This window comes from Pinus tabuliformis, chromosome 1_2 (genome assembly GCF_031772625.1).
Source record: "Pinus tabuliformis cultivar Carrire ecotype Pingquan chromosome 1_2, CPIR1, whole genome shotgun sequence".
Lineage (NCBI taxonomy): Eukaryota > Viridiplantae > Streptophyta > Pinopsida > Pinales > Pinaceae > Pinus > Pinus tabuliformis.
In genome coordinates, this window is record NC_142298.1 from 1249654482 (window position 1) to 1249678686 (window position 24205).

A 24205-nucleotide genomic window follows, 5' to 3' on the forward strand; every position below is an offset into this window, starting at 1 on the left:
ATAACATGGGATATGTCTATCATTTCTTAGTATTACCTCCTATGATTACTGCAAACTACTTCACACACCCTGCCCCTTACTGGCATAGAATTAAATCCTCCTAGTCTTTGAAACGACTCTTCTTTTTAATGTAAAAAAGAGTTGTAACATAATGGTAATTTTTTTTACAGAAAGCTATTTTCAATTGAAAAACAAAAAAGCGAAAGATTATTTAGATTTCTCTACTAGAGATTATGGTGTTTGTGAATGGTAATGATTATTAAATTAGATGTGAAAAAGGGGTGCGTAGACGTAAATTTCTTACAAGTTGAAAGTTTCTACCTCGTGTGAACCTCTCTATGTTCTTAGATCCTTATAGATATGCATCAAATTGTAAAGTACGTAGATGTAAATTCCTTACAAGTTAAAAGTTTCTACCTTCTGTGGCCCTCTATATGTTTCTAGAGACAAGTTTTGGATTCTACACATAACTAGCTTATATTAGAGTTTCGGTAATTTTCTTTCTGAAAAGCATCACAAATCTAGATTTCACCCATTATCAATATTTTATGTTGTATGAATTAATTTACTGATAGAAAGTAATGTTAAATACTTTGGAATGCTATAGAAAACATTGTTGAACTTTTCTAATAGTTTTGATGCAAAAGAAAAGTAGTTTTGACACAACAAAAACTTAGTGGCAATATTGCACATACCATATACAGTCATCCCCTACAGTTGTCCATTGCTCCATGCAAATATAACAATTTAGAGCCTTAGTATCACTTGTCAGAAGAATATGACTTCTATCAATTGCTCTCGTCTCCAGCTATATGAGAACTTGTGTTCTTCTTACTGATTTGTTGGTAAGGTTACACTGTCGACTGTTGAACATTTAGAATAATTATCAACATAAATTTATGACGTTTTGATTGATGTTTTACTTGCCATTGCTGCCTTGACTCTTTAATCATATTTGTGTTCTAATCACAAGATTCTCTTCTTGTTTCAGTCCAGGAAATGTTGTCAAAGTGGAACGAATTTGAGTTGTTTCTTTGACTTTCTCAACTTCCCTCTCAACAAACATTTGAAATTTCTGGTTCTTCTCAAAACTTCCTAACTTTTCTTGCAGAACGTTAAAGAAAATAATAATTATTATTATATTAAATAATTAATTAATTTATTAAAAAAAACTAGGAATGGAGAGTCGGGAACCAGTTGCTGCTAATTTTCCAACCTTCATCCCTATTCAGGATGTTACCATGTTTCTCAATTTATAAAGATTCCCTAAGCTTCCTATGATGGAAGTGATCAATTTTGGCTAAAACCCGGGAGTCCTCAATACAAATGTGGACATTTGTTAAGTGAATTAGACTACATTTGTTTGGTCTCCATTTTCTCTTAAATTGACACGTCTCTTTTTTTACATCAAAAAGCATTTAAGTTATGAATGGAACTGTGGCCCATGAACATGATGATCACAGAATTCGTTAGTTGTGGAATGGTGGCCGTGAACATGACGATCTGAGAAATCGCCGGTTTTTTATTTTTGTGGTTAAATGCGGGAAGCCCCAATGTTACATCAAGGTTATAGTTTGGCCTACTCAAAGCCACTAAAGGCTAGAAACAACTACTAGAAATATCCTCTAGTACCAACCTTTAGAGTACAAATTCCCCACTACTGTATCATACTTGCACTTGGATAGGACCGGTTATCTGAAGCAACATGTTCTTCTTCTTCTTCACAACAGTAGTAACAAAGAAAAAGAGTGTTCCCATTTCGCGTCTATTGTACTTGTGTTGCAATGGTTATGAAATAGAAGAGTCCCATGGCCTCAATAAAGAATACTAGACTTCTCAAGCTAGTGGGGGAGCAAGAAGAAGAGGAGGATGATTAGGATAGATGAATAATTCGAGAAATGATGTTGATAACTGTTAGCTTTTGGAAGATGTCGATGACCATGAAAATGTTGATTAAAATGTTGAGGCACAACAGAACAATGTTGGTGTTGATACTGCTTTTTGCATGTCTTTGCATAATGATGGATGATTCCACTCATCTTGGGGGTATCTGAGACATACCGGATGTTGAACACAAGAAACGGATTCAAGACCTGAGATGCCTTTCTATCGATGAATAAAACATACAAAATAATGTTAGTATTTTGTTTTCCATGGTGGTAAAAGCCCAGGAGAAAGTGGTCTGAGGCCTGCTATACCTTCTCATAATAGAGACAAAGCACCGCTCCAAAACCAAGATGTGTGGGGGCAAAGTATGGGTGAAGCCATGGGTAAAATTCAAGCAGTTGCAAGAGTTCAAACCTATGCAAACTCAATTTTGATAATAGTTGGTTTCATACTCATCTGGATTTTTTTGTTTCTTTTTCTTATATAACATTATGGTTTGAGGGTTCGTGGAATAAGAATACAAGTCTTCGAATTAAATGGTGTATATCTCATGGTTAAGAACACAAACTTTTTGGAGGCAATCATGGCAATTTCCATGTAGCTATGGGTCAGGTTTTTAGCTTTGAAGTGGTATGAAATCAAATGTGCATTAGTATTCATTAATTACCAGGAGAGCTGTAAATGCGGTTGTAATGAAATGATGAAGGGAGAACTGTAAATGTGGTTGTAATGAAATGATGCAGGGAGAACTGTAAATGTGGTTGTAATGAAGTGATGAAGGGAGAACTATAACATGAATACTTATTGTTCAAGCCTAACTTTGGTTTGGGCCTTAAAAAAAATTTGTCAACCTTTGGAATTGAAGGTACTTCATTATCATGAAGAGACATGGAGATATGTTGGTCCAACAACCATCAAAATTAGTGTTGCAACAATTCCCCTTAACATCTGGCTTAAATGATGGTTGTATTTGCTTGGCTTTCGGTAATTGATTTGTCCCATTCGATGTCATCACTCCCACTTATCAACTTCCTAGCTACTTACTTGGATCCTCCTGTGGTAGTTGCACATCACATGAAGGCAATAAAGTTAGACACTATGTACCTGCTTTGGGGTCTTTCAACAAATGTCTTTTCAGTCTGCATATCAAATATGTTTTAGGAATGATACCCCTCTTCAGAAATGTATTCATATCAAATAGGTAACAAAAGATTAACCCATAACTGGTAAATAAGATTCATTCTTTCTTGGTAATCATTTGTTTAGTCATGCATTATAATGTTTTGCTCTCACTATCATCCAAGGACATAAAATTCACTAACACTTGATTAAGTGATTTCCTCTTCAAAACTCCCAAAGGCTTACTTCAAGTTGCATGTGATGACGAACTTAGTGAATGACCATGACACAATTTTTTCAACTTTATTTATTTTGTTGTATAATCACTAAAGTGCAATTTGAAATTATTTGTATGCTTGTATTGTTCTATGCAACATATCATTTTTCTCTATTGTAACAAGTAGTCATATGAGAAAGAAAGTCAAGCCACGTCCAAAAGGTAAGGTTTAGGTGCCTAAGAATTAGAGTTCAAAGATGAAACTTCACACATTTTTACTTTGTAATTTACTTGTTAAAATAAAACACATATAAAAATTTATTTCATATCTCATACATTACTAATTTTAAAATTAGATCTCCAGATAAAAATATAAAGACAACTTAAAGGAAAGACTTTCATCATAGTAACAACCGACAAATTGAGTGACAAAAAAAGAGAGAGTGCTTCCATACAACCTATTATTACATGGATCCAAACATTCCTATGGAAAATTTGTGCATACCTCTTGACATTCCATACAGTTTGTATAGCCATACAACTAATACAACAAGCCATACTTGCACAAGCAGTTTCAACCGCAAGGTTGTTTTGGTGACTGTGTAGTGTTGTTTTTGGTAGCATGTAGAGGTTTCTTTGTAAGATTTTTTAATAAGGAATGAAAAGAGAATCTTGAATTAGTAATTACTTATGTGTGAAATTTATTTTAATCTTGAATGAGTAGTTTGTGTGAAATTGTTTTTTATACTTGAGTGATTAATTTTCAACTATTAATATTTATTTTTATATTGATTAAATTCAACAATTAGTTGATTTATTGATATTATAAAGAATTAATCGCTTAGGCTTGGAAATTTTCACAAATCCCTCTTATAAGACCTAATCACAAGAAGAGATTCTATAATCTTCAAAATATCTTCAAGATATAGCCCAATTCACAACACGAAAGAGTTGTTTTTCAGCTAGTTACCTAGAGGGCACATCTTCTCCGGAGAGTAGGGAAACATTGTGGCAACCATTTTGTTATGACCCATTCCAAACTGGTTCACAATGTGACTTTCACACCTAGTCAATATTCTTAATCTATTTTATAAAATTAAAATCTACATAAGTTCTATTTAATTATAGATAAAAGGCTTTTTAATAAAATTAATTTAAAAATGAAACTTTAAAAAGATACAACTATTGGAGTATTTGAAAATATCATTTGATATTCTAATAAAGAATAATTTTGTAAGCTACATTAATATTAAAGAAGAGAAGAAAAAGAGAAATATAGATTTTGTTTATTTTTAATTTTATTTTGTAAGGAATAGCTTGTTTTATTTAATAAGAAATAGTTTATAAACGATAATGAATATTTTAAAAAGAAAGGTTGAGAATTATTATTTATATATAAATATATATTTTTAATATGTTGTGAATTTATTTAAAAAGGAACATTTTGTATCAAATGTATGAGTGATTGTCCCAAGTAAGATATAATTTTAATATTTCATTTACTTAATTATTCATAAATCTTTTTAATATTTCTACTCATTATTTTTTCACAATGACATAAAATCATTTTTCTAGTTTTTGGAGCGACAATATTTCATATTATAATTAATGTTTCAAGAGGATGATTGTGGAACAGAAACTACAACTTCCTCTCAATTTGACAATCGTTACAAAATGAACAAACATAAAGATAAACTAAATTTTCTAGTTTTTTGAGACTACAATATGTCATATTATAATTAATGTTTCAAGAGCATGATTGTGAAACACAAACTAACTTCTTCTCAATTTGAGGATCCTAACAAGTTGGACAAACTTACAGATAAACTAAATGTGGGTGATGTGGCAAAACTTATTTGCTCCAAAATTGTAATCAAAGTACAACTTTTTCAATTTCAAAATCTTATCGACATCTCTTTGCACCTTTTGGGACAGTTGCTAATAATAAATATGAATAACACTAAGTTGATATTTAAAATATAAAAATAAAAATATACCCATATAAATTTATCTTAAATACTTACTCCACCCAAATAAAACCCAGATTTACAAAGCTAACTTCACATTTACACCATAAAAAAAATAACTAAAATACTTACTCTTGTGAGAAACACTAGTGGATTAGTTTGCTTTTATGATCTAACTCCTGGACTCATGTTTCCATTATGGTCCCTAACCATATTTGGCCTTGTGGAAAGGGTATTTACTGTAAAAGAAAAATTTCACTGGGCTACTCTCACTTCCAATTGTAATCTCATCATGCCATTCAATATTGTTGATGGACTTTGGACAGAAATGAAACCACTAGAGGGATGCACAAAGATTTCTCTGGGGATTTGATGTGAACACCATGGGCAAGTGGCGCTACTTCAATCGTGTGCAACTAAAAGATGTGATTCTGTTGACGTTCACATGTGGACATTGAATGAAGCTAAAAAAAATGAAACGTGGTGTAAGCTAACCCCAAAAGGCCACTTTCCGTTATATTTTACCGTTCCTCCTACCTTTGTGGTCAACAGAAGTGGGTTGATAATTGTAGTAGACTGTAGAAAGAATATGTCCATAAATATCTCCATATTTAACTCCAAGTGGTAATTAATCTTCTGGAAAATGGTATTACTGGATCTTCATACCTATCAACGAAAGCGGCAATATTACATATCTATGCCACCCTTGGAAACTACCAATGTGTGGTGGCCTTAGGTTATTATTTATACATCATCAAATTTTTATGAAAATTTTGATGGTTTTTTAAATTGTATTTGTAAATTTTAACGATATTTGATTTTCCTTTTTAATGAATATATCATTTTTTTATTTGTGTCTCCATGTTAAGAAGATATTATAAACTTTTTATATTCATGTTAGGAAGATATCATAAACCTCTTATATTCATAAAAATTAGTATACACGTTTATCTTCTTTTATAATTAATTTAATTCAACATTATATTTAAGCAAAGTGTTTTACAAAAAGAACTCTAGCAAAGAGACAATGATATAGTAGAAAATGGAGAGTTTACAGTTTTGAACATTTAAAGATTTAGTTTAATTGAAATAACACTAAGGCAATGCACTTTACAACCAGGTCCAAGAACACAACTAAGGCTACCCTCAACACCCAAACAACTTGCAAAATTACTTTGTCTTCTGAATCCAAGCATAGGATGGATGTGAGTGTCTCCAACCTTCTTGGCTTCAAATCAATACTTTATGGTTTTCAATATTTAAAGATTCAATTCAACTCAAAAATGTTTAATTAACCTAGATCAACATCTTAACTAGAAAATAAAATAGGTGTCACTTTTTTTAGTTGAAATTCCTCCAAGAGCTTCCTTCATGCCTGAAGAGTGTTATCAAGAGGAATAAGAGTATTAACAAACTTAGAGCCATTCCCACAATAAATTTAAATACCCGATCAACATCTTATCTATCAGAATACTAGTATTGACAAAGTCACAACCATTCCTACAATAAATTTTACAAACTGGGAATGATTCCCAAAATATCAAAATTCCCACACACCCAACCCAGATAAAAGATAATACAAGGTCGAAAATACATCGAATAAAATGGGTCGGAAGAAAAGGGTAAAAGCATGCTAATGTGTCTCATTATATGGCAAAAGCTAAAAAGTACTCCAATGAAAAAGATAAAAATAATAATATAAAAATATCAATTAAATGAGTTGAGTTTCATACTTGTTAATTATTAAAAATAAATGCTAAATTTGTAACAAAGCTAACTCACAATAAATTTTAGTAAAAGCTATAGCGAACCTATTTAATGGGTTTAGAAAATATAAATAATGTTATAAAAAGTAAATACTAAATTTGCAAATAAGTCAACTGATAGTAAATATTGGTAAAAACTATGGTTAATCACTCACAAAATATAAATAACTTTATGTAAAGTTAAATGAAATGCTAAAACTCTTTAAAAATATATATATAAATAGAATTAGAATTTCTAAACAAATAATTTTATATATTATATTTTGAATAATATAAAATATGTTATTATAATCATAATTAAAAAATTTATTATAAAAAATTTAAAATATATTTTAAAAATTTTCAAAAAATAATTTTAACATTTTGTTATATGTTATTTTCAAATTTCTATTAAAAAAAATTGATTTTATAAACTATAAAGGGTAGTTTCTTGTTCGCAGTTTTATATATACGAAAAGATGATCATTTTTACTAGTATTTTAATAGTAATTAAAAGATACGCTTACTTTTTATTTTTAAATTTGTTTAGCAATTTTTAGAATGTTTACAACACATCTCTTAAAGAAATTGGAATTGAAAAACATAAATCAATAGAGATATGGGGGTCGCAGTTTTGTCACTGCTTAAAAATTTATGCAAAATATTAATGATATCTTTTAAAGAAAATGAATAAATTAGATAAAAAAATATATATTAAATTTTAGAAAAAATATGACATGAAATTGAATTTAAATTGACATTTTTTGTCTTCTTTTACCACCACCTAATTTTTGATGATTTTGTAAATTTAAGAGTAAAATTTCTTTGCCACAAAAAGGAAAAAAGTGATACACATTAACATGCTTTTACCCAAAACCTAGACCCCCATTGAATGCAAAACATTATAACTCCCACCAACAATGACAAGTGGTAGCCTACGAAGGATAGGTGACATATGGTTGAATTAGTGGAGTCCAGGTCGGTTTCTATCATGGAAGGGAGGCTTCTAACAAATTCTTCCATGCCATGAGGTTGTGTTGATTAGCAATAACAATATTGGCAACCATGTGGCTAAACAAATTAATGACAGACACCTATTAATATTAGATGGCCATGGAAGTCACATTGCTATATAAACAATTGAGGAAGCAAAAATTTTGGGCATCGACCCGTTAACATTTCTTGTTCATCCAATTCAAAGGTTACAACCCCTTGATGTTAGTGTGTTTGGCCCTTTCAAAAACTATTTCAGGTAAGAGCATGTTGCATGGAAGGCAAAAAAATTGGGGGTTGAGGTGAAAAGTTTCGAGCTAGTAGATCTTGCAAATAAAGATTTTAAATGGTTCTCACATCGTCAAATATCAAGGTTGGCTTCAGGACAGGAATCTAGAAAATGAATTATGACGCTCTTATGCATGATATTGCTTTTAGCCAAGCGTTTCATGTGGATGGTGAGGAGGAAGGGCATGTTGAAACAGGAGTTGAAGTGCAATGTTAAGTAAATGAACAGGGTGATGTGGTTGCAACTGATAATATTGTTTCCCTCTCTCAAGGACACTTATATGGTGATGATAATGAACATGTATGTGAAACACAATATAATCATGATGAAATTGATAGTAACATGGAGGTTGTTCTACCAACTCAAGCACATGGAACTTCTAATGCTCATATTGTTAATGACATTATTGAACATGCAGTTGACAATGAAGATGTATTTGAAAAGGACATTGTTGATATTTCACTAGGAAGCAACAATGACGAATTGACATTTCCAGGCCAAGCAACCCCACCATCATGGATGACAGAAGCCATGATTAATTTGAACGAACATAGTGTCTCAAGAACCAACGAAAAAAGAATGAACATTACTTCACAACCAACAAAATTGAACAAATTGTTCATTTTTTTATGGAGAATAGAGCAATGGAAGAATATGAAGAACATAATCATGCATCAAGTGAAGATAACAATATAGTTCAATCAGTTGCCAAGAAATGACATGTAGGTTGGAGGGGTGGAGAACTTATTTGGCCAGTTCCTAAAGGTACTAGTAGAGAGAATGTCAATGAGAAAAAACCAAGGGCCACTGGGTAGTCTTCACTTTGGTTGAAGTTCAAAGACACTCACCTTAGAATACTATATAAACGTATTAGTTGAGTCTAAGAATAAGAAATATGAAATTTAGGAATTAAGACACAAAAAGAAGCATCTAGCCAAGGTGAAGTAGGCAGCAAGGATTGTTGCAGCACAACATCGAGGAGATGAAAGGCCCAAAGAAATTTTTAAAATGTCGAAAATAAGCCCGAAAAAAGGGTTGATGGCATGTCAAAATTAATAATAAGTTAAGAAAGTATTATTTAGGAAGATTGTGAAAAGAAGATTAATATATAAAATAATTTATATTGATATATTCAAATAAATTTTATCAATAACGAAATAAGAATGATCATAGGAGTAGTTTAATTTGTAATTTCTATGCTATAATGTATTATGTATACGATTGAATCAAGGTTCAAATTTTCGATAGGTTTTTTCAGCCTAATTTATTTAAAGTCCAAAAGGAATTTATTGAATCAACAACCTAGTTTAAATAGCACATATTAAGATTTCACCTCAAACTGTTCTGCAGTTCCAGCACCGAAAAGTCCAAAAAGTTTCACTAAAGACAACTCCTATAAATTAATATATGGGGTAAAGTATACTAGCATTTGCACCAGATCTTGCAAAGGGAACGCCATAAGCATTTCCATTGATACTTTCATATGTGTTTGAATTTTGCACAAGTTTGCACGAGAGCAGTTTTCCAAGGGTTATGATCAATTGTAAGATGTCTTTTAGGGACAAATAATATCAAATTGGAAAACGGACATCCCATTATAATAATGGCTCATATTTCTACAACCATATTGGCCTTCCACTATATGGCTGTGTTTTTTTATTCTTTTGAGATGATGATGATTAGGGTTCGAACATAATGCATGCTTATTAGGCACCTACCGACATTCTCATCATCATTCTCATTGAATATTGTATTCTGGAACAATAATCCACAAACATGCCTCCTTTGCTACACTTACTCACCAATATGGCACAGGTTAGCTCACTTCGAAACAGTTACAATAACATGGGATATGCCTGTCTTGTCTTAGTATTGCCTCCCGTGACTACCACAAACTACTTCACACATCCTATCCCTTACTGGCACAAAATTAAATCCTCCTAGTCTTTTCAGTGGCTCTTCTTTTTAATATAAAAAAGAGTTGTAACATAATGGCTTTTTTTATTACAAAAAGCTATTTTCAATTGCAAAACAAAAATGCAAAAGATTATTTAGCTTTCTCTACTAGAGATTATGGTGTTTGTGAATGATAATGGTTATTAAATTAGTTATGAAAAAGAGGTGGATAATCTCTGTTTTTATTTCCTTATAGATAATATGCATCAAATTGTAAAGAACGTAGATGTAAATTTCTTACAAGTTGAAAGTTTCTACCTCCTGTGAACCTCTCTATGTTTTAGATCCTTATAGATATGCATCAAATTGTAAAGAATGCAGATGTAAATTCCTTACACGTTGAAAGTTTCTACCTTCTCTGGCCCTCTATATGTTTTTAGAGACAAGTTTTGGCTTCTACACATAACCAGCTTATGTTAGAGTTTTAGTAATTTGCTTTGTGAAAAGCATCACAATCCATATTTCAACCATTATCAATATCTTATGTTGTATACATTAAATTACTGATAGAAAGTAGTGTTAAAGACTTTGGAATGCTAGAGAAAACATTGCTGAACATTTCTAATAGTTTTGACACAACAAAAAAGTAGTTTTGACACAACAAAAAATTAGTGGCATTGTTGCACATACCATATATGGTGATCCCCTGCAGTTGTCCACTGCTCCATGCAAATAGAACAATTCAGAGCCTCAGTATCACTTGTCAAAAGAATATGACTTCTATCAGTTGTCTCTCATCTGCAGCTATATGAGAACTTGTGCCATTCTTACTAATTTGTTGGTAAGGTTCCACTGTTTGCTGGTAAGGTTCCACTATTGGCTATTGAACATCTGGACTAATTATCAACATAAACTGATGAGGTTTTGATTGATGTTTTACTTGCCATTGCTGCATCGACTCTTTAATCATCTTTTGTGTTCCAATCACAAGATGCTCTTCATGTTTCAGTCCAGGAAATGTTGTCAAAGTGGAACGAATTTGAGTTGTTTCTTTAACATTCTCAACTTCCCTCTCGACAAACATTTCAAATTCTTGGTTCTTCTCAAAATTTCCTAACTTTTCTTGCAGAACTTGGATAGTTCCCCGCAAAGAAAAAATAATGTTTTCTCTCTGTTTTATTTTCAAGTTATTCTCTAATTTCACCTGTTTCAAAGCCCTACCCCTTTCTAGAAATGCTTTTGATAAGTCAGAGTTTTTCTCCTCTGCATTTTTCTTTTCTTCATTTACTATATTAAGACTTCTACCACTTTTTGTAGATAACCCTCCTTTTCTTGTAGTTTCTTTTCTAATTTTTTCCTTTCCACAAGTCATGCTATGTAAATCAACCTTCCCCTAATTTTGTTCCCTCATATGATTCATATTGTCAACACCCTGATTAATTAACTCCCTCGTATAATTACTATTGTTGTAACTCTTGATCTGATCACAATTTTGCACAAGTTTGCGCGAGAGCAATTTTCCAAGGCTTATGATCAATTGTAGGATGCCTTTGAGGGACACATAATATCAAATTGGCAAAGGAACCTCCCATTATCATAAAGGATCATAGTGCTGCAACCATATTAGCCTTCCACTATATGGTTGTGTTTGTTTTTTATTTTGAGCTGATGATGATTAGGGGTAGAACATAATTCATGCTTATTAGGCACCTACCCACATTCTGATCATCATTCTCATTGAATTCTCTATTTTGGAACAACAGTCCACAAGCATGCCTCCTTCGCTACAGTTACTCATCAACATGGCACAGGTTAGCTCATTTCAAACTAGTTACAATAACATGGGGTATGCCTGTCTTGTCTTAGTATTGCCTCGTGTGACTACTGCAAACTACTTCACACACCCTACCCCTTACTAGCACAGAATTAAATCCTCTCATTCTTTGCAGCGGCTCTTCTTTTTAATGTAAAAAAGAGTTGTAACATAATGCTTTTTTTATTACAGAAAGCTATTTTCAATTGCAAAACAAAAAAGCAAAAGATTATTTAACTTTATTTACTAGAGATTATGGTGTTTGTGAATGGTAATGGTTATTAAATTAGATATGAAAAAGAGGTGGATAATCTCTGTTTTTATTTCCTTATAGATATGCATCAGATTGTAAAGGATGTAGATGTAAATTTCTTACAAGTTGAAAGTTTCTACCTCCTGTGAACCTCTCTATGTTTTTAGATTCTTATATATATGCATCAAATTTTAAAGAACGTAGATGTAAATTCCTTACAAGATAAAAGTTTCTACCTTCTGTGGCCCTCTATATGTTTCTAGAGACAAGTTTTGCCTTCTACACATAACCAGCTTATATTAGAGTTTCAGTAATTTTCTTTCCGAAAAGCATCACAAATCCATATTTCCCCCATTATCAATATTTTATGTTGTATACATTAATTTACTGATAGAAAGTAGGGTTAAATACTTTGGAATGCTAGAGAAGACATTTTTGAACTTTTCTAATAGTTTTGACACAAAAAAAAGTAGTTTTGACACAACAAAAAACTAGTGGCATTATTTCACATACCATATACGGTGATCCCCTACAGAACAATTTAGAGCCTAGGTATCACTTGTTAGAATAATATGACTTCTATCAATTGTCCTCTCATCTCCAACTATATAAGAACTTGTGCCTTTCTTACTGATTTTTTGGTAAGGTTCCACTGTCGACTGTTGAACATCTGAAATAATTATCAACATAAATTGATGAGGTTTCGATTGATATTTTACTTTCCATTGCTGCCTCAACTCTTTAATCATATGTTGTGTTCCAATCACAAGAGTCTCTTCTTGTTTCAGTCCAGGAAATGTTGTCAAAATGGAACGAATTTGAGTTGTTTCTTTGACTTTCTCAACTTCCCTCTTGACAAACATTTCAAATTCCTCGTTCTTCTCAAAACTTCCTAAATTTTCTTGCAGAACCTGGATAGTTCCCTGCAAAGAACAAATAATGTTTTCTCTTTGTTTTATTTTCATGTTCTTCTCTAATTTCACCCGTTTCAAAGTCCTACCCCTTTCTAGAAATGATTTTGATAAGTCAGAGTTTTTCTCCTCTGCATTTTTCTTTTCTTCATTTATTATATTAAGACTTCTAGCACTTTTTGTAGATTACACTCCTTTTCTTGTAGTTTCTTTTCCAATTTTTTCCTTTTCACAAGTCATGTTATGTAAATAAACCTTCCCCTAATTCTGTTCCCTCATATACTTCATATTGTCAACACCCTGATTAATCAATTCCCTCGTATAACTACTATTGTTGTAACTCTCGATCTGATCACTAAAACCCAAGAATACTCTTGATGAGATTCCATGATACATTTCAAAACTGCCGAAGTTAGTAGGCCGCAAGATATTGTTCCATAGTTTCAGCACATTCGTCAACTAACTTGACCTTGTTTCTCCACAAAACTGTCCCTGCAACTCAACAATCCAAACTATTCATTCTGCCATTTATCCCCACATTGATCTCCTTCTCTCTCTTCAGTCTTCCCCTCCCCTTTCATGTTCCCCATCTTTAACAATTCATTATCCTCCATCCTAATTATTTCATTCACTCATAATACTCTTGATGAGATTCCATGATACATTTCAAACTACCGAAGTTAGCAGTCTACAAGATATTGTTCCATAGTTTCAACGCATTCGTCAGCTAACTTAACCTTGATTCTCCACAAAACTACCCCTTCAACTGGAGAATCCAAACTATTCATTCCCCCATCTTTCCTCTCCACTCCCTTTTGCATTTGTACTCCTTCACTATCGACACTCCCCCCTTCCAAATCCACCAGTGGCAACAACTTCTACCATTTCTCCCCACATTGATCTCCTTCTCCGTCTTCAATCTTCCCCTCCCCTTTTGTGCTCCCCATCTTTAACAATTCATTATCCTCCATCCCACTCATTTCATTCACTCTCCTCTTCTTCAACAACTCCATATCCTACAACCGAGTGATTGCAATCAATTTTCCCTTCTTCAACAATTCAAAATCCAACCCCCCATTTTCTACAACTTGATGCCACAAATCAAGTGTCTGCTCTCTAACAAGAAATGCAATGACAACTCTATAGGAAGATCCATATTGGGTTTCCTTTGTGCCTGAAATGAGGCCCTTTCGGTTGAAATTCTTGACGCTTACCAACTTTTTAGTAATATGGGCAGACCAATTATGACGTTTCCATTCATGCCTTCTTCAATGGCATCAAGAAATCCATAGTTGCAATGAGAAACATCAGAAATTCCTAAGAGATGCTCCATAACCAGAGAAGCCACGTACCTTGTAGTGCCATCATTGATCATATTGATAGGGAACTCGTGCATGAACCTCGTGTCCAACTCCACACAATTCTTTCAATCTACTTGCGAACCAGTAACCAAACTTTTGGCCTTTGTTAAGCAAGCCTATTGTTCTTAAAAATGTCTTCTTGCTCCACTGATATTCTGTAACCAAACACTGTAGAAAAGCTTGATATAATTTCGAAATTTAGCCAAAAATCCTCAGCTATGTTCTGAACTTGACCAAGGACTTGCGTGATGAATTCGACGTTTACAACGTAAGGCTTCAACCTAGACTTCTCCAGCGCTTAGAACTTGTTTGGATTATCCGTTTCCATCCACCTTGTGGGTTGTTGAGGGAGTACTTATGGTTTTAACCCCTCCATATCTCTTCTCTCTATGGATTCGTAGAAGCAAAATTCAAATGAAAAGGTTTTATCCTCATTGAAACCCGAGAACACTCTTGAAGAGTTTCTGTGATAAATTTCAAGACTTCCTAAGTTAGCAGTAGCTGGAACTGAGTGTGAAAATGAGATGCTAGTTCCTGTTATGGAAGTTGTTTGCCAGTATAACCAATCCCAGAGCATTGAGTATTAAAAGATTCCAACTGAGAATTTGAAGTTTCTATTATAATACTCGGAAACATTTTCCAATTCTTCACAATTCCATGGTGACATGGTGGAAAAGGAGATGCAAACGAAGCAGTAGCCTTACCTTCTTCAAATGGAGACCACTCTTGAGTGTGCCCCTTCTGTGGGAGAAATGGGAACTTCTTTACAAATTCAGGAATGCTTCGCACCGATTCCAAACATTCCAGATAAGGCAAGAGATAGGTCTCCAATTGTTAGTGAGAAGTTTTCACATGATATTTGTAGTCAAATCCTTATAACATTCATGGAATTCATCGCCTTCTCCAATGATTCTCATCATGACACAGTCCTCAATTGAATAAGAAATTATGCAACCCCAAAAATTGTGGTTCCTCTCAAAACATGTTGCACGACCAAATCATGCACTTCTCTAGGTTTCTCTGAGCACAAAACCACCTTGAATACACACAAACAAGGCCACAAAAATCTGCGAGCCTGAGGGTGTACAAACACAACATAGGGATCCACATACAATTTACCATGAGCAAAAGGAAGGTCACTTTCATGAACAAAAAGTGCCAAGATATACTCTATAATGATTACCACCAACTTGTCATGTTCCCTTGCTGGCCCTTCCTTCATCTTGTTTCTCTGCTCCAATTCCACCAGTTCATTATTGAGCTAAACGCTGATTCTACACCCATAATATAAATTATGTGTTTTTTTGTTATTGAAAATAAAAATAAAACAAATATTTATAAAAAAAAAAATAAAAAAAATAAAAAAAAATAATTATTGAGGCTAGAGACTGATTCTACGACCATAATATAAATCATGAGTTATTAAAAATAAAAATAAAACAAAAATTTATAAAAAATAAAAAATAAAAACCTTAAATAATTATTCAAATATTTTAAATAATGTCGGCTAAATTTACAGTTAAAAAATTGAATCCCTATTTTATTCCATCCGTATTTAAAGTAAACCTATAATGGTTTATATTATAATGTTCATTTCTTATGATATAATTTGTGAAGGTGAGAGCCATATCCGAAGATCAGAACAGATCGGACCGCGCAGAAGGGTGTGGAGTAACTCCGAAAGATATTTACGGATATTTTAGCAATGGAAACAAAAGTCTGGGAAAGGCTCCCAGAAGACGTGCTGCATAGTGTTTTAGCGAGGCTGCCCATTAAGGTTCTGGGCAAAATGAGGTCGGTCTGCAAATAGTGGAATGATCTGTTGTCTTCCCGTGATGCCCTCCAAGTAAAGCTTCCAAATTGGTCACTGCATTCCACCCCTGGATTTCTGATTCAGATCCACTTGTTGAAATATAATTCCAACGCTGCCGTATGCTTTCAACCAAAACCGCCTGCAAAACCACAAAACTGCCCAGAAACATATCGCACCCCTTTTCCGGAAAAGCAGTTTCCGTATTCGTTGCTCCGATGCGTTCTGGTGTTGGCACGTGGCTCTCGCCTGACGTAGGCAACTTTGACCCATCGGGAGATATCGTTCACTCATGTGAGGCCTTCCGATATCGTTATCCACCGTCGGATCTGCTCCACTCTCCTCCGCCGTTGATCACCTGGAGCTGCATACGGACCCACATCAATTCAATGTTTTGCGTGGAGTGAAAGATTTATGGTTGACCGACGTAGGTAAATGAGTTAATGATTGGTACAGGATTTTGGTGGGCCTTTTTAATGTGAATATGGGCACGTTACGATATATATTTTTTTATATAGCTCGTAGGTTTCTTTAAGTAATAGGTATGTAGCATTTAAAGACCGGTATGGTCGTTTTTTTAATGCAATGTAATACAAGAAGAGTAGCTCGTATTTTTTGTGGGTGTTGACTTTTATTTACATGTATCGCACATGGGAGGAGACAGAGGGAGTTCACAGCAGCGTAAAAAAGATTGATGGTGCAGTAAAAAGAAAAACACACAGCGGTGTGTAAAATGTGAAGAACCAGAGGGTGAATGCACAGCAGTGCACAAAATATGTTGTAATGTTTTTGTCTGGAGCATTGTAATACGAAGATGCAGTAAAAACTGAAAAACCATGTGTGGTTTTGGACAAGTAGTGGATAAAGGAAATGGTGGAGCGTGAAATTTTGTAAGCCTATGTAATTTTGTTTTTCACAGCAGTAAACTTATGTAAATCCTTTTATTACAGCAGTAAGTTGTTTTTCACACCAGTGAATATAAAAAGCATTTTACAGTGGTAAATCTTTGCATCAGATTTTAATGAATAGAATGTTCTTATGGTAGTGAAATACTCTGTCTCTCTGTGAAATTTTTTTTAAGTTGTCTGTGCACAAAAGGATCCTGTGGAGGTAAAACAGAGCATTGCCTCTGTGTGCTTGTTTATTTGGTTTTTGGTATTTTCTCCCATTGAAAAATACCCAACACCACTGGGATCTGCAAGGTGATGTGGAATATTGGGCTGTGGAAGGAGGTGGTTCGGCAATCTACAAAGTTCCTTTGCTCAATCACGTCGTTGTTGATACTTGCAAGGGCATCTTCTGCTGTCATACAAAAGGGTTTCAATGGGATCTTTCGATGGGCATTCCTGGTACCAATAATTGGAGACGGCTGCCTCTTCCTCCTGCTACCTCCTTCACTTTCAGTGGAATGACCTTCGATGCCTCCACACGGCGTTGCATTCTCGTGCTAGGAAATTCGTATTCTGATAGGGATAGAACAAATGTGATGTGTATTTATGATTCAGAATCCAACGCCTGGACTCAAGTTTCCACGATTGTCCCCGACCATATTCGGCCTTGTGGAAAGGGTATTTACTGTAAAGGAAAATTTCACTGGGCTACTCTCGCTTCCCATCGCAATCGCAATCTCATCGTGGCGTTCAATATTGTTGATGGACTTTGGACAGAAATGGCACCACCAAAGGGATGCACAAAGATTTCTCCGGGGAATTTATGTGAACACGATGGGCAACTGGCGCTACTTCAATTGTGTGCAACTGACAGACGTGATTCTGTTGACCTTCACATGTGGATGTTGAATGAAGCTGAAAAAAGTCAAACGTGGTATAAGCTATCCCCAAAAGGCCACTTTCCATTATATCTGCCGTTCATCCTACCTTCGCGGTGAACAAAAGTGGGTTGATAATCGTGGTAGACTGGAAAATGAATATGTCCATAAATATCTCCATATTTAACTCCAAGGGGAAATTAATCTTCCGGAAAATGGGATTACCGGATCTTCATACGTATCAACGACAACGGCAGTCTTATATATCTGTATCACCCTTGGAAACTACCAATCTGTGGTGGCCTTAGGTTATTATTTATACATCATCAAGTTTATATGAAAATTTTGATGGTTTTTAAATTGCATTGGTAAATTTTAATGATATTTGATTTGCCTTTCTCATAAACCGTTTTGAAGATATTATAAATTTTTTATTTTCATAAAAATCAGTTTACAGGAAGATATTAGTATACTTTTTATAAACCGAAGTAAATGTCCTAAGCGCAGTCCCTTTTGTATATATCATCATCCAGGTAACCTGATCTCCTTTTATATGACTTCACTCTATTGGCTCGATCCTATAACTTACATTTCAGATGTATGGTTTGCCGCATCCTAGGACTATTAGGCACCTCACATGGTTCTGAATCTTTCGTATCTCTTTTGGCTCATCGCATATGTAATTTTACATTCTCGGCACATTGGCGGTGAAAGTATGTCTCCATCAATATATGTAAACAACAGTTTTCGTATGACAAAACCATATAGAAATTATTGTATGGTTTTAGATTGGAGTATTGCATATGGTTTTACCATGTAAGATGATCCACATTGTATGCATAGAATAGATACTCTAATTATAAGAAGACATTATGGTATCATGCACATATATTGACATGGTTTCCGCACTCTGTTAATGACATCATATTTGCACGTAGAGCAACATTGGTGTCAACAATCAAGATATATACATAAATTCAGTGAGTATTGGTATATGCATGGCATTCCTGCAAGCCCTGAAACAGTTGTGGTATCTTGGGAAGCTATTGAAGTACATAAATTCTGATCAAGGTTATGATCAGTCGTGGCCTTCGGTAGTATGTTGACATTTGTTTCTTATATCTCTCTGTTGAACTTCCCAGCTTATCTTCCTCTTAAATTCAAGAAAAGAAGAAGCTTCGTTCTCTTATTGTTCTAGACTCAACTTTAACTCAACTCATAAAAGAAAAGAAGCCAAGACCCCTATGTCAATAGATAATTACTATGGCTCCAAAGCATTAATGCATATGTACATCATACAATGATAAATGCTAAATTTGATTAAAATGTTGAGGCACAACAGAACAATGTTGGTGTTGATACCGTTGTTTGTTGTCGATGAACACAACATGCAACATAACGTTAGTATTTTTTTTTCCATGGTGGTAAAAGCCCAGGAGCAAGTGGCCTCAGACCTACTATACTTTCTCATAATAGAGACCAAGCACCTCTCCGAAACCAAGATGTATGAGGGAAAAGTATGGGTGAAGCCACGGGTGGAATTCAAGCATTTGCAACAGTTCAAGCCTGTGCAAACTCAATCTTGATAATAGTTGGTTTCATCTTCATGTGTCTTTTTTTGTTTCTTTCTCTTTTCTGACATTATGGTTTGAGGGTTCGTGGAATAAGAATACAAGTCTTCGAATTAAATGGTGTATATCTCATGGTTAAGAACACAAATTTTTTGGAGGCCATCATGGCATTTTCCATGTAGCTAAGGGGTTGGTTTTTAGCTTTGAAGTGGTACGAAATCAAATGTGCATTAGAATCCATTAATTACCAGGAGAGCTGTAAATGTGGTTGTAATGAAATGATGAAGGGAGAACTGTAAATGTGGTTGTAGTGAAATGATGAAGGGAGAACTGTAACACGAATACTTATTGTTCAAGCCTAACTTCGGTTTGGGCCTTAAAAAAATATTGTCAGCTTTTGGAGTTGAAGTTACTTCATTATCATGAAGAGGCATGGAGATATGTTGGTCCAACACCGATCAAAATTAGTGGTGCAAAAATTCCCCTTAACATCCGGCTTAGCTGATGGTTGTATTTGCTTGGCTTCCGGTAATTGATTTGTGCCCTTTTCTAAATGTGTTAGAAAACTCGCACAGATGAATCTAGCTAGTAAAGGTTGAACACACTGCTTTGCAGAGCAAAAACACTAAAATAAAATCGAAAGAAGAAAAGAATGGTTCATTAGAAAATAGGTTACAATGCTCATGATATGGCATTACTGGGTGAAGATCCTAAGGTAATGCACCATAGTGGTGATCAATGAGAAGACTCAACACCTACAACAAGTTCCAGAGATAACTAGCCAGTTGCGAAGTGAAAGAAGGAGCAAATCAGGGAGTAAATCATGCAAAAGAACTAGAGTTAAAGAATGAGAAAATCAAGGAGTAAATCATGCAAAAGGAATCTTGCATGTAGTCCCATGCTCTAACTAAGGGTCCACATGTAGGTGTGTAGTAGTTCCAACACCCCCCTCAACACCACTATGGGGAAAAATAGAAGATGGGCCCCGGCAACTAAGGCCAAAGGTCACCCAAAATACAATGCAACTTGTACTAAAATTTTCGAAGGAGGGAAAACCTCATGGGAAAAACCCCCCCTCAAAATACAATGTAATCAAAAGAAAAGAGGAGGAAAAGACAGTTGCTAAGCAACTGTGTCTTTCACTACAAGACGATCACGCAAAGAGGGAAACTTCTGCTCAGTGAATGTCTTGGTGAAGATTTCTGCAGTCTATTCTGCTGAGGCACAGAACTGCAAATCAATGACCCGATCATGTACTAAGTCTCTGATGTAGTGCATATGGATCTCTATGTGCTTCGTCCACTACTGCTGTACTAGATCCCTGCAAAATTTGAGTGTGCTTTAGTTGTCACACCAGATGACAATGGGCTGGTGGAACTGGATACCCAACTCAGTGAGGAAGTGTTGTAACCACAGAGCCTGAATGGTGATGTTGACTACTCCTCTGTACTCGGCCTTAGCTGAAGAGAGAGAAATAGCAGCCTGCTTCTTGCTTGACCAATAGATAGGCCCAGATCCTATACTGAGTGAATATCCGGAGGTGGACTTGCGATCAATGTTGTCTCCTGCCCAATTAGAATCTGTGAAGCCAAGGAGATCCAATGCAGTGCCTGTTGAATAGTGATCCCGAAGGTGATGGTACCCTACACATATCGAAGGATGCGTTTGGAAACATTCCAGTGTAGCTCATCCAGCACCTGCATGTATCTAGAAACTGCCCCTACTGCATATGAGAGATCTGTTCTGGAGTGGGTGAGGTAAAATAAGCTCCCCACTAGCTATTGGTAGAGAGTGTTGTCAACTAATGGAGTGTCACCTCCATCCTCAAGGTGGACCCCAGACAGAAAAGGAGTCAGTGCTAGCTTGCAATCAGTCCTGTGAAATCTCTCGAGGAGATCCCATGCATACTTAGCCTAAGAGAGTTTGATGCCTGTGGCATCCTGACTGATCTCAAGACCAAGAAAGAGGTGTAATGGACCCATGTCCGTCATCAATAACCTATCATGCAAGGCCCTCTTGACTGTAGCAATGGTTGAAGTCGAGCTGCCAGTGATCTCCTCAGATAGGTCTCCATGAAGAAAATCATTCTTCATATCCATCTGATGTACTTCCCACCCCTGGGTAGCCGCAATGGCAAGTGTAAGGTGTGTGATATCCATCTTTGCTACTGGAGCAAAGGTCTCGTCATAATCAATGCCATGCACTTGTTGGATGCCTTTGGCTACTAGCCTTGCTTTCTGTCTGGTGATTTTCCCATCTGCAGCACTCTTGGTCCTCTAGACCCATTTGCATCAGACAAGTTTCCTTCTTGAAGGAATGGGGACCAGACCCAAGTCTGGTTCTCGAGGATGGAGTTATACTCCTCCTCCATGGTGGACTCCAAAGATGGATGCCCAACAGCCTCACCATAAGACTGTGGATCATCAGAAGACTGAACCAAATGATAATGCCAGGATGGTGATGGTTCCGTGGTAGTGAGGATAAGAGGAGGCTCAATAAACTCTGAGCTAGTCCTCTACAGATCAGAATTATCCCTGACAAGACCATTTCTAGCAGCTGGGTGGTCTTGTGTATATATCTCACTTAAGCTCCTTGTTCTCTGATTTTTGACAGGGGAATATGATTCACTGCTGGAAGCTTGATCTGGACTTGGATGTGGATCATCATTTGCATGCACTAGATTTGCATCTGAAGACTCTGTCTCTGCATCTGCATGCTCTACCTCGACATCTACATGCTTTGTATGTACATGTGAGTGTACTGAGTCATCATCTCGGACATGAGGTAGATAAAAGGTGTCTACATGCGGTGATTGAGGTGCATGGGAGAGACATTCCTCAAATTTGACACTTCTCTCAACGATGAGCTTTTCCGTAGAGGGAATCAAGAGTCGGTATCCCTTCACACCATTAGGATATCTGACAGAGATTCACTCCATGCTCTGTGGATCAAGATCTTTCCTCTTTTCAGAGGGGATCCTGGCCCATGCTCGGGAGCCGAAAACATGGAAGTGGGTGACCTCTGGTTTAGTGCCGCTCCAAGCCTCAAAGGGGGTCTGATCCTTGACAGACCTATGAGGATATCTGTTCTGGATGTAATTAGCACAATTAAGTGCTTCAGCCCATAGCTTATGAGGCAGTGAATTAGCATGCAACATGCAGGAAGCCATCTCTTTGAGAGATCGGTTCTTTCTCTCAACAACTTCGTTCTGCTGCAGAGTGTATGGAACAGTGTACTGCAACTGTATGCCAGACTGATGGCAAAGGTTCCGAAGTGTTGTGTTAACATATTCCCCCCCATTGTCTATGTGAAGGGCTTTGATATTTCTCTCTGACAGTGTCTCAACTAGTGCTTTGAAATCTTCTAAGTGCGCAAAAACTTCAGATTTGGCCCTGAGAAGATACACCCAAGTATACCGTGAGAAATCATCAATAAATGTCAGCACATACCTTGATTTGTTGATGGAAGGATGAGGAAAAGGCCCCATGAGATCACTATGGATCATATCTATGAGAGAGGATGCTCTGTGAGTCTTGCCAGTCTCAAACTTCTCTCTAGGATGTTTGCCAAGGACACACCCTTCACAAACTCCTTTGGAGAAACCAATATTTGGCAAGCCTTCCACTATCTCATTCTTGCTTAGCTGTTGCGTATACCTGTAATTTAAGTGACCAAACCTCTCATGCCAAAGCCTACTACTATCATCAGCATGTGTAAGCAATAAGGAGGATTTAGATTCAATAAATTCAGAAAATGTATACAGTCTAGTTCCATTGTTTACCTCACCAATTGCAACTTTGGAGCTACTATGTAGATCATATATGTTCACTGCATCTCGAGTGAATTCCACTCTCTTTCCAGTGCCAAAATGAGTGATCTAATAAACTAAAAGTAGGTTTACGAAAGTTTTGTAACATGAAACACATCTTCAAAGCTTCCGTGTAAAAGTTCCTGTTGTGGAGGTAAATCCCCTCTGCGGATAGAGGCGATCCCTACTAGCCCAAACCGGGTCTAGCAACAATCAAACAATGCTATCACGCATGTTCCTAATTGCAAATTAAAGGTGGGTGATGAGAACCTACTTGGATTCCAACGCTAATATTCGTAGAAGAGACATCACTCTCATTCCTTTACTTTGGCCGGTCACAATCCCCACGATCTCCGTGATTGGACACCTGCACATGCAAAGAACAACACAAATACAAGCATAAAATCCAATAGATGCAATTATATATTAGTAAGAAAAGATATAGCTCCACATCAATCATTACGAAGGACAATGAGAGTGGAACCATAATGATGGTCATCTATTATTGATAAACAACAAAGAAGAATATAACCATAGTTCTGACGACAAATCCTCCTTTGGCTAGGTGATCAGCTACAGAAGTCTTGCAAAGCTTGTTGGGATGGGAAACAAGCCTCTCTCTCCTTCGTGACAAGAATCTCCTCACTTAGATTTGGCCTTGTGGATGCAAAGAAGGCTCTTGCAACTTCAATCTCTTGAACTCCTAGAATTCTTACTATCACTAGCACTATGCTGGAACTAGCTTGCTCAAGGCAAAAGAACAAGCTTTTATAGATAGAGGGGAAGGAGATAAGATC

The 24205-nt window shown here is 35.6% G+C and overlaps 1 protein-coding gene across 1 annotated transcript; it reads left to right on the plus strand.

Moving 5' to 3' along the window:
* The first annotated feature begins 17597 nt into the window (after positions 1-17597).
* Positions 17598-18149, plus strand: LOC149210779 (uncharacterized). Its single transcript, XM_089399093.1, has one exon. The coding sequence runs from the start codon at positions 17598-17600 to the stop codon at positions 18147-18149; it is 552 nt and encodes a 183-aa protein (XP_089255219.1).
* The last annotated feature ends 6056 nt before the right edge of the window (positions 18150-24205 follow it).

Coding starts and splice junctions, on each gene's coding strand:
- LOC149210779 (XM_089399093.1), top strand. CDS start 17,598: ATGGGCATTCCTGGTACCAATAATTGGAGACGGCTGCCTCTTCCTCCT.